General features: G+C 40.1%; 1 protein-coding gene across 14 annotated transcripts in view; it reads right to left on the bottom strand.

Annotated features, from left to right (window-relative positions):
- Positions 1 to 9,428: 9,428 nt before the first annotated feature.
- The window catches only part of LOC109982891 (neural cell adhesion molecule L1-like protein), a 59,722-nt gene continuing 56,602 nt past the window's right edge, over positions 9,429 to 12,548 (bottom strand). For 9 of the 14 annotated variants that reach the window (XM_065961499.1, XM_065961504.1, XM_065961506.1 and 6 more), the window contains one exon: positions 9,429 to 10,906. In XM_065961499.1, the coding sequence (XP_065817571.1) occupies positions 10,696 to 10,906 (211 nt within the window). In that variant the 3' untranslated portion in view covers positions 9,429 to 10,695. The remainder of the gene's footprint in view (positions 10,907 to 12,548) is intronic. The other 5 variants (XM_065961503.1, XM_065961505.1, XM_065961508.1 and 2 more) reach the window with 3 other exon arrangements.

Raw genomic sequence — 12,548 nt, 5'->3', positions numbered from 1 at the left:
TGTCTGGGGAGAGAGAAACACATGGTCCTTCAATAAAAGATAATAGAAATGACAATAAGATTTACCATCTTCATTCATCTTCTTCATTACTATCTTCAAGATACTGGGAATAAGCCAATGCAAGGGTCTCACTAGCCCACCAGGACTGCTGGAAAACTGGTTATGTAAGGCAGCTGGTAATTCATTACATTTAATAGGATGCTACACTGCAGTTCAGCTCCGGGGCTACTACTTATTCAGTCTTTGGTAAGAGTTGTAAAATCTACCATATGTGTTCCTCTGTGGAAAACTCTTGAGCAGCAAAACCTCTGAAGTAGTCCTCCTTGTATGACAAATATACCTGTTGTATGATAAATCCAGTATACTGTATGCTTGCACAATAAAAAAAGTATGTGCCTCAATATATTTTGCGAACTGAGCTTATTTTTCTGTCTGTATGTGGTGCCACCTTCTTGTTTCCTCCAGCACTCAGCAGCAGCAGACAGGAGAAAATTGGTCTCACAGGACGAAAGTAGAATTAATGTACTACTGGGAAAGATGTAGAGTACAGCCAAGTTACTCTGACCCTGTCGACTCGCTCCAAGCGACTTGAACTGAATGAGTGGCTTCTTCTGTATCTGTGAATGATGTCTGAACACGCTCCCTCCATCCAGGAATCATCACTAATTAATGATTACAGCAGCTAGGTGAGAGAGTAGAGCTCTTCACTGGAGCAAGAGGAGCACAGGGGGCAAAAGGTTAATGATACTGTGCGTTTGCCTCCTGGTTTTTTTTCCTTTGATGCTACAGTGTCTCAGCAGGATCTGTTGGCTTGACATGGAGGGTTTTGTGTGTGTTGTAGATGTGCCACCAAAACACAATGTTCATTAAACGTTTAAACACACCCATCATTGTATTTCATAGCCCTCTTTTTGCCATGAACCAATGAATAAAGCGGGGGGGGGAATGGCCAACTGATGGAAAATTGCTGTCTTGGGCGAGAGAATATATCCATCCACAAAGTGCAAATGACATATAGAAAAGAGTGAATTTCACACTCTGCCTTCTATAGAGCGGAATTAGGCTCCATCACAGCTGAATAAGTATGATGGGAAAGGACAGTGAGAGGCTTTTTAGTAATCTGGCATGTCAGGGGAGATTTCTCTCAGGCAGAAAATGTGGAGTTAAGAAAAAGAAGGAGGGTGAAGTGCAAATAAATGAGGTAGGCAGGACTTGATGGATTCCAGAGGAGGATGACTGACCACTAATTGAGAAAGAAGCGCAGTGTTGTGTCTCACTGCATGTCGTCGTGACAATGCAGGGCAAATTAGGTTTCTTGTAGTCATACGGGAGATATAAGATGTGATGGAGTATAATAAAACAAATGAAATGAGGTGATTTGGGCTGAAAGATGCAGAGGACACATCTCCTTAGGGGTGCTTGGAATAACTGGAGTGTGAGAAGTTATAAGAACTTTGGTATTATGAGCCCAGACAAGTCGAATTCAGTGTCCCTAACTTCTTATCATGGACAGTGGAGACGTCAAGTCCAACACTACAGGTAACATTTGACAAAGAACTCTGTTCCACCTCATTCCACGCAATATTAAAAATGGATATGAGCCACGAATACGTTTGAATGTGTGTGTGGGCTGCTTGTGCTTGCATGTTTGTGCAGTGCATGTTAAAGTCAAGTCAAGTTTATTTCTATGAAAAAAAGAAACTGTGGGCTGTGCAGCTTCAAACAGTGACAGATTCTGACCCGCACAAGAAAACTTAACAAAACCTCATAGGAAAAAAAATAGGAAGGTAAGAGAGGAAAAAGTAGAATGCCATTTTAATCCAACAATATGATGTTGGTTTAGATTCCAATAGAGTAAATATTAATATAAATATTCAAAATTAAAAGTAATGGGACAACACATCAATGTTGAGATCATTATGAGATCATATTATTAATCATAAACATTACTAAATTCAAGGGGCAAGTTTTTGGATTGTGCTTTTACATAAAAAAATAAAAACACTTTCAGGTCATTTTGTGCTACATTCCTGCTCACACAGTCTGCACCAAACCAAACCTCTATCTGCTCATGAAACAAACTAACTTTAAAAGATTGCACAGCTTTTACACCCAGTAAACAGTTAAATGAGTAAAAAACACAACATCTAATTCACAAAACACACTCAAAGGGTTAAATGCAGCCCTAAATGCACTGCAGCAAACTGTTAGTCTGTGCTGTTTGTACGTATAAATGATCCATTATGCAGTCGTGCCTTGGTTAGGGTTAGATAGCAAAACTATTTAAGGGGGTGTGGCAAGATGCAAATATAATATTTAGGAATACTGTTGTTTCCCACACAGGTCTGACGCTTAAAAGAGTCATTTAGCACTTTTTTAGTGATATTTAACTGAGAGTAAGATAGAACAACTTACCGGTAATGATTTGATCAAACACCAGATATGTAATTGTAACAGAGCATTTTGTGTTTTCCTGCATCCCCCAGATCCCAAAAGTACTTTGTTGAACAATAAATCCTCTCTGAATCATCAGAGAAATCAGATGGTGCGTGCGCTCCAACTGGTGCTAGTTGTTGCCATTTAGCTTAAGATTTTATGTTTTTTCCAAAAGATTGCAAAATATCATTCAGCAGCAACACAGCAGAAATGTATACACACAAATTAAACCAATGATGCACGTTTTGTCCAAGCAATAATGGACATGCTGTAGCAATGCAACACAACATGGTTTCTGCCTGCAGATTTTGAACAGACAGACGTATTTGAACTGTGCCTTGACTGTTACGGACATCACATGATTGTAATAAAGATTGTAATAAAGAAAGACAGTGAGAGATAGAATCCCACTGAACACATAATGCCATCTGCGCTTATGGCTCCGGTGTGTACATTTAAATATGTGTGTATGTGTGGGTTTATATGCTCAGCAGTAATTGTACACAACATTCTAAAGGATCAGCTATTTTATGGTATAACACAGGACAAAGCCATTACAGTAATCATTATGTTGAGCAGAATTGAATGGAGCGAATTTGCAGGCTTTTATGTCAGTGTTCTTTTAGGATTTAAGAGTCAATTGTGTGATTATCTCTGGGCCTTTTGCACCAGTTTTACTTGACATTTTCATCCATTATGCTCTCTGGCCGTTTCATGACAAATTTCAATGTAGAAAGGAGAATAACATTTAGGGTTAAAACATCTAAATTGCGCACAAGCACGTTGGTTATTAATATTTTAATATTCAGCTGTTCTGCCAAAGCCAAAAATGGATAACTAAGGGGGGGGGAATAAGAAAATCAACAAACAGACTGCAGGATTTGTCAAATTGGTTGAAATCGAAAGTTGTTTTTTTCAATTATCAGATCTAAGATATGAGAATGTTTCAGAGTACTCTTGTGACACTTAGGAATGGATTTTCTGATGATGGATAGTTCCCTAGTAATCCCAGTTGTGAGGCATTACAGTAAGTGATCATTTTTTCAGACATGCGGGACACTGTCACAAGGGATGTTTGTTGACCACTTTGGTCCAGACTGCAATATTTGACATCTATGTACGGACAAAACATTGATCTTCTGTGTTTTAAGTGAAACGTCTTAACAACTGTTGGCTGATCTGCCATTTAATTTGAACCCACATTCCTGACTCCCTTACGAACTCTTGGCCTTCACCATGAGCCAACCTAGAGGTATCCACACGAGCCTCACCAGAATTTCTGTTATGTCAAATGTCAAATCATCGTCTTCCATATTTACACTTTGAGCACATAACTGTGATCTTATTGAAAATGATTGCAAATGGGGTTCACTATGAGCAACCATATTGTAAACAGGTAACAAGTATGAACAAGTTGAGAAGAGCGCTAAAGACTCCTCACTATCAGTGCGATGATTACACAGTGAAAGGGTAGAAATAGACAGGGGATACACATTTGAAAGTGGAAAAGTGCAGCTCTGTAATTTTATATTTAATTCATATTCAATTTTCTAAAACTGAATTGAAGTCGGTTGAAATCCTGATAGATAGCAATACAACTAGGTGAGGTTGCAATTTACCATAAAAAAGAAGAAGTCAAATGTATCAATTGTCATTTCAATCAGGAGAGACTTGATTAAGAGTGAACAATTAGTTATTAAACAGTTTAGGAAAAGATAAATGTGCAATGTCTTTGACTATTACAGTGCGTCATGTTGATTTCATGTACTCAGAGGGGTAGTGAGACAGACAGCAGGGTGGACACTGCTGGTGGTTTGTTATGGAAGTACGCAGGATATAACAAGGAGAGGGCTTCTGAGGGGCTGGATCTGAACCCTGCTGCGCTACAATGGAGCAGACTAGCAGGGAGGAGAGTCGAAATACTGAAATAACAGACTGAGTGTGGAAGACAGAACAGATTTTGAAATTTGACAGCAGCAGGATGATTGGTTGAGAATGAAGAAAAATAAAAGAATATGAGAGAAACTAACAAGTTTGTACTTCTGTGAAGCAAATGCTGCTGACAACCAACTGAAAAAAAAGTGGTTTTCACCAATCTGTGGATCAATACATGTGGGTAAAACTTAAAGTTTCCTGATCTGAGCTTTGAAAATATGATCATCCTAATATAACCACAAAACTCACACTAATGATAGCAGTTGGAATACACGTCACATACTAAATAGACTGTTTGACGCACAGAGATTAAACATCTGCGTGTGTTTGTATGTAGCAGATGGCAACTGAATTCACATTTGACATGTCCCTGGTTGGAGCTAGCATTATTAATGGAGTTCAGCTGTAACTGTGTTTTGGACACAAACGCCTGTGGTTACACCTGTCTTTCCCATGTGGCTTTTATCATTCAATCTGTTCTCATTAGCCTGATTGCTGCAACCGCAGAGGAACAACCTGGAAAGCATTTTAAATGTGATGGATGTGCAGATGAGTGTGTGCTGGGTGAGAATGCAAACTGGTGTGAATACAAAAAGTGACACAAATTTGCTCTATCATTATAGACACATCTGGGTAACAAAATTTGACAAACAACTGCCATTGTCTCCATCAAAATAATTTCTATAATAAATCACTGTATGCTATATTTCACCACAGAAACACTAATGTCCCCGAGAATCCAATCTCCTTTATCATACTTTATTTACTTCTAAAAGTGGGTTGTTGCACCAAAGGGGTCTACTCTGACCCACTTACATCTCTGCATGATCTTTTTTTTTTTTTTTTAACAAACATTAAGCAGAGTAAGGTTTATTTTCAGACATTAAGGACTCATGTGTTGCTGGATTTTTTGGCAGTCCAGTTTGGTGTTAAATTATTTGACATGTACACCAGGATCAAAAGCCCTAATGCATCGTATGCACCCCTGTGTGTTATGCAAATTGAGGTGTTTTAATGAAGGCAACATGAATAATTCAGAAGTGGTGTTCCACCAGAAACGCAGGAACAAAATCATAGGAAAAAAATAAAAATCTATGTTGAAGTGTCTCTCCCTTCTGTTTGATATCCGATGCAGCTCATCATTTACTTATTTACAAATGTCAGCAAAGTGAAATAAGCCATTTAATTAGTCTTTAAAGTAGAGGCAATGCACTCTCTCTCTCCCTCTCTGTATCCATCTACTTTACGGTTATGAGACTCAAATTGAATGTCATGGTAGTGATTCAGACTCAATTTGTCTCTTTAGGTGGTTGGGTTGCTTGTATAATAGTGATTACTGCACACAGAGAAAAAGAAGAAAAGTCACAGCCTGATGCACTTTATGTTCCGACTTTTTTTTTTAAAAATAGACTGATTGAATTGTTATTAACAATGCTTTTTTGATGCACTAAAAATAAACACAACAAATACCCCTGCAGGTGAGCAGGTGAAGTGCTCAAACATAAACAAATAAGGTCTTTTTTGATTATTTTCTTTGAGCGGTGCAAGTTTAAGGAGGCCATTTTTCACATATTTTCAGTGTGTCGCTGAGACTTTGAGCAGACTTACACATTGTGTATGGATTGTGGCTGATGCCAAGCTGCTGCTCTGACAGCCCTGGGCTAAGGAAGAAAGGTGAGAATTATTCACCACCCACACATCACTTACAAGCCTCTTATCTAATCCTCCAGCAGTAGTCGAGAAGAAATCCTTTCCTGGATCAAACTCAGGATGATTTGACCTCAAAAGGCCCGGAATCACACGCACACCTGAACAGCGTTTAATGTATCATTCATTACGGTACATTGTGTTAATTTGTGTTGTCAACTTTTGAATGACAAGTGTGAGTATCATCTGCATAGCATGTCACTGTATTACAGGTAAAGCAATGTTCAGAAGACAAGGAACAAGTGAACAGCCTAGTGTCCACTTTGTCTGGTGCAGATGTCAACAGAGTCCCCCCCCCCCCCCCCCCAACCCCCAAATCTTTGACATAGCCAGGCTGACTGTGTAATCATATTACCAATGCATGTCTCATTAGTTTCTGCCATGGCTGAGTGTCTCTGTCTCCTCCTGCTCTACTCATAACCCCCCGCTCCTTTAGACACACACCGTCACACACACACACACACACACACACACACACACACACACACACACACACACACACACACACACACACACACACACACACACACACACACACACACACACACACACACACACACACACACACACACAAACATCCACTCAATTGCTGGCTGGCATTTGAGAGTGTCTGGGCTTGCATCTAAAGCAGTTTACCAGGGAAATAATAGCCCTCTAAAAGGATTCTCTGTATGCAGAATCATCCCATTTCATTTGCATTCTAGTGAGACAAATTAAATTTCAGCAGAAGGTGAGTTTAGCACCATGTTGAGATGACAAAAGGAGAAATGGATGCGGGGACGCCTCAGACCAAAATTAAATAGGAGTTCTTGGGAGGTGATACTGCAACCGGGACAAATTTTATTTGAGATACTGATGCATTTAGAGTGATTACATTTTTAAAAGCGGAATCAATAAAAGTAACAGGTCTGAAAGGCTGTGAAAAAGACAGAGAAAAAAGACAGAAAAAAAAGACTTTTCCAATAACTCTTGAATGCGTGTCTAGACATTGGAATTGCTCGGCAGCTGTGTTTTCTTATTGTTAGTCTGCTCTAGATTTCAATAAAAAGGTAAGTCTGAGCATGAATCCCACATCCACTTCAATAAATGCAGACAAAGAAGTGAAGGCCATTGGAAGAATATGCAAGATCAAACACTGTCATTCTGATTGTGTGTCAAGGTCATGCGCCGCCTTCCTGAGCTCCTCCTCTTCAGCAATGTTGCTGAATAAAGAGCGTGCAGTTGGATAACCTTCAATCCTTGCCCCCCCCCCACTCCCCCCCATTCTCTCCACCCACCCTTCGCCCCTTCCTCTGGTAAAGTGCTCACAGCTCGTCCTTGAGAGAGTTTTTCGAATGCGTTGCTGTCAATAGGCCTGGCTGGCTGTTGCTCTTTGAAAAGGAAGTCGTGACATTGCTTTAACTATATTGAAACCAATTCCTCTGCAAATGCTTTCACTGCATTCCTTCAAAAAGCCCTCAAAAACAGGAGGTCTTCCATGAAAGCATCTTCTGCAACACCTGTCACAGTTGCCCTCTCCATGAACCCGACCAGCATTCATAATTGATGAGATCTTCATGACCATCATGCTACCTCTTTCTCTACCAGGGTAGCGTAAACTCAATATCTCGTACCCTGAGCAAACTGCAAATCTTCCCCGTGTGCTACAATTTTTACTCAGTGTCTTGTCCTTGCAGTGTCTTCAGTTGGTTTACTGCGGCGGTCACTGGGCTGAACTCACAGCGTGCGCTATCGATTCCTTCCAACCAGGCAATTTCCAGGGCACTTAGCCTAAATATCAGCACCGATCAAATTGACTGAAGAGGAGTGATCCTCTCTGAGCCAGGATCTGTTTGTTTGTGTGAGAGTGCAGCAGTTACCAATGATAACATGAGCATGACGAGCAAAGGATTCCGGTAATGTTAACTTCCTGACCTTTGCTCATTCATAAATAGTGCTATTATGACTTTTCAAAAGGGTCACCTGCATGTCCTCAAAACAGATTTAGTGGCTGCCTGTGTGACACTCAGGGGAGCTTTGACTGGAGTAATCTTTTGTTGTTGTTTAGAGGTTTTAACGTTTCACCGAGAAAGCAATTTTAAAACGGATGAGGACGTAATCCCCGACAATACAGGGATTATCTCTTTAAATGACCTTTATCTTGCCATGAAGCATGAAGTGCTTTTCAACTCCACTATCCCAAACCTGGTTTGATTTCGGCTACAATGCCTATTTATAATCATACGGCTATAGACAGACTACACAGCTGCAGTGGCGGTGAATTTAAAATGCGAGATAAGGGCCTCCGAGTAGTTTTAAAGAGAAGCTCTGTGATAGAAGTGAGAGGATTTGAACATGGCTCAAATAAAATAAAACACACACGGTTTTCCAGTAATGGCTTGTCCCATTAAAGCTCAGACTTAGCTAGAGCATGTTCTGTAATTTATGCATCTTCCTGTCTTTGAATGCAAATTATATTTCATTTTCTATTTTCAGGGAGAAATGTTAATTTTCGGTTCTTCAAGGAATTTCTGCAATATGATATAAAAAATAAAAAGTAAATCTTCCTTCTGATCCTCTGAGCTTTCATTTTGAAAAACTCAGAAATCCTGGAGTGAGTCAGAGGGGGAGTCGGCTCTTTTAGAGGGATTTAAAGAGGCTACAGCCAAATGACGGATGAGTCTATCATCTCCCATCTTCGTTAGTCGAGATATCTGCCTCATCAAAGGTGCTATATTTTCCCATCACAGATTGAAGGTGAAAGTGAGCACTGCTTTGGTTCAGATAATTGGAGTTTAGTCCCAAAGCTCCAATTATCTGAACCGAGTAATGGTAAAGAGATTTCCCAGTGAGAGTGGGGTATTGACATCAGTGTTGACTATATTTCATAATGAAACTTTCTCCCGTAGGTCTACTTCTGCTCTTCTTGATTTGTGGTGAAAACTTTATTTTACACAAAGTAACAGAAAAACTCTCTTTTTGGTTTTCTCTTATCTCCAATGAAATGTGTATTTACAGTTAAAGAGCTCAGTAACAAGCAGTAAACAAACAAATAAAAAGCCTCTTGTCAATGAAGAGTTAGAGTTTTGTACACTTGCACCATCCTGTTCTGAATCTGTTTAAGCAGGATTGTTGAACAGGTCAAATCCAGACTTTATTTCAGTTATATTCTTCATGAATATTTCAGCAACATGTATTATGCATGTTAGGTTTCACTGCACGTGTTGCAGAAATAACTGAAAATATTTTTGGGGATTTGCAGTTTGTTTGACCTTAACCTGAATATCAAGCTTCATTCATCGATGTTTGTCTCAGTTCATTAACACTGTGTGCATAGTTTATGAAAACAAAAATGAATAAAAGTATTTAAATAGCTGATCACCAAGGATGGAACTTTTTCTTTAATGTCTTAACATTCCATGCTGAGTGGAGAAAACATCTCAACTTGTGAGCTTACCATGTAAGTCAGTGTTTTTTATTTTTATTTTATTTGGGAAAGCAAATAGAAACTGATGAGTCATTGAACCAAGTTTTAAAAAGAACAGGGTAGGAAGTCTCAACATGAACAGTTTTAAGATTAGAAACAGCCCAGCAGTCTGATCTTTTTAAAGGAATGACTCAACTCACAGACTGAGCATGATAAAAAAAAGTCACAATTCTAACAAGTAAGAGGGTCAAATAAAATTTACTCTGACTTGTCCAATCCGAGAGGCAAGAATAAAAAGTCACTCACAAATGGCTGTGTTGATGAGTCTTTTAAATAAATGTTTTGTGATAAAATCCCAGAGATAAATGCAAAAAAACAATTGGCACGTTAACCTTCTTGTCAACTAACTTATACTGTATATAATCCCGCTTTACTTCCATTTACCAACCAGGCTCAGGCTGATGGGTGGATGTAAAGCAGGATTAAAACGTCACTTTTTCTGTTTCTCATGTTGATTTTATGCGTATGTGTATCCTGATTAATACATAAAACGTTTGAAAATATTATTGACAAAATGAAAAAACAACAACATTGTGCTTAAAAAAAGCAATTATCCTTTTTTCACAAAATAAAGAAAACGCATTTACATAAATGGACAAAATGGAATTCCATGTAAATATATCAGCTCAATTTCATGATACTGATTTCAGTGTCAATGTACAAAATAAAAACCCTGCTTTGCTTTGTGTGGTAAATGAATGAACACATGCTATGAATTGCTATCTACTGTCAGTTTCTCTTGAGTTTTATTCTGATTAACTGCAAACATTTTATGTTCCAAGTTTATTTTTAGAGATTTTATCTTGTAGAAAAATATTTTTGAATTATTAAAATCAATGTATCTGGATGATTATTGTCACTGATAGGTACAAAAAAATACTTGATTATTGATATGAAACACATGATAAAGATCATTCTCTCACAGTATGTACACAGACTCACACAGTATTCACACGTTTGTGTATGGTGGATGTACTTTTTCCTCTCCGGTCCTTGGGCAAAGTTCTGTCTGCTGTAAAAACTCCTGCACATTTGAGTCATTTTTATTCCCTCATATTTGGCTTTTGGAGCTGTACTTAATGCCAGGGAAGCTGAATTTGAAAAGTATCTTGAAAGGATTTGAAGCAGACCATTTCAACCGGAGCTTGGCTTTATGCAGTGACTGGCTTGGGTCCGCTAGGCTCGCTAACAGAGCCTCTGTGCTTGCGTCCGGAATATTCTCCGATAAATGAACCGTCCTCATCGAATTCTCCTTCTCCGTCTGCGTAGTCGACCAGGCTGTCTCGGCTGACGCTGTCCCCTATGTCATCTCCATTCAGAGAACACAAGCTGCTGCCCTTCAGTGGCTTCTCCTCACTGTCACTGCCATCAACGGGAACAGAGAAGGATGGCTGGGGTCAGCAGTGCAATGCATAAACAAACACATCATATTAAACACCACAGGCAGATGGTCTGCAGCTACATACATGGCCTTACGCAATATATATCAAACATGACCAAAAGCTACACACACAAACACAAGCCTTTAAAGAGCACATACACTCTTAAATCCGTGGCTGCACTAACACACACACATGTAATACATCACTACAGGCAGCAGGCAGGGGAGGATGCAGCGGCTGCACAGCTAAAAAGGAAGCACAGGGGAGGCGGGGAGGGCTTGCTACAATCACTTCACTAATTGCTAATTGCCAAGGTTTCAGGACCAAAGGCAATTTCAAATCTCTTTAGAACCAGTGATGGAAATTGCCAGAGTGCAGTGAGAAAGAAGTCGGGTGGGAGGTTTGTGTGTGCGTGCGAGTGTGTGAGTGTGTGTGTCTGTGTGTCTGTGTGTCTGTGTGGGGAAGGGGATGAGATTGAGAAAGAGGGAGGGAAGAGGAGGGCCATATGCAATCCCAGACAAACAGCCTGTCATTCCTGGTATTCCCGAGGGGCCCACACGCAGGCCAAGGAGATTAGATGCCAATTTAAGGCTGGGCAAGTGGCCAACTCGCAGGTGTCTCGCAACAAGACGCAGGGTCACCTCAAAACACTGAGGATATTTTTCCTCCTTGTCCTCTTTTTCTAATTCCCCAAACCTTCCATATTTTGTAACATCTCTCTCTCTCTCTCCCTCTCTTTCTTTCTTCCTCCTTTGATTTAGTATTCATAACACAGAGTGTCTGCGTTCAGAGACGACGCTCTGCTGGCTGCTATATGATAGCGCCATTTGAGGCGTACTGTAGTTGACACCTGTGTCAAATAAAACAAGCTCGACATTTTGAGGAGCGTTTTAGCACACAGAAGCAGCTCAAGCTAAGATTACAAATCAGGCCGCCTTCACGGGGATTTTTAATAACCAATCTTATCTGTCCTATTTCATGGGGCCGTTTACCATGCAAGCCACATAAGGTCCGCATTTCAACTCTTATCAAACCTTCTTTCTCTGACGACTCTAGAGTGCCGAAGATAAGTGGCTGTTATCTCAGAGCCGCCGCAGCCCACCCGCAGTGACTTTGAATATGGTGATAAAATGGGGCTGAGTGCTTTAAGCCCCAACTCTCATTCAAGATGCTGGTCAAAATCCAGTTTAGTCTCAGCTGTTGCTGTAAAAAAGGCTTTTCCTCAAGCCTCACAAACAGGTGAGAGATGGAGGCACATCGCCAGGCAGAATGTAATTAAATCTGTCTTTCCATTGACCCATGCTGACTTGGTTCGAGGGCAGCATTTAATCTCCAGGTGGAAGGAGGGTTTATTCCCCAACAATTCTCCTGAAGTTGTATTTATTTTAGTCTAAAGGTTTCTGGAAGAAAACGTTGCAGCCTCCTCAGCCATCTCCAGGATGGTACATAAATCTATGAAAGATGAGAACTAAGAGGAGGGGGAAAAGGGCGTGGGGTTAAAAAAAAACAAAAAAACATAAATAAGCTGAGGAAAAAATTGCATCACACTGATGGTCTGGCCAGCTTTGACACTTGCTGTTGCAGTGGACAAAGGGGCTCGGTGGCAGAGGCCCGTCTCCAAA

Source organism: Labrus bergylta, chromosome 12 (assembly GCF_963930695.1).
Source record: "Labrus bergylta chromosome 12, fLabBer1.1, whole genome shotgun sequence".
NCBI classification, from domain to species: domain Eukaryota; kingdom Metazoa; phylum Chordata; class Actinopteri; order Labriformes; family Labridae; genus Labrus; species Labrus bergylta.
This window is presented reverse-complemented; position numbering and strand designations above follow the sequence as displayed.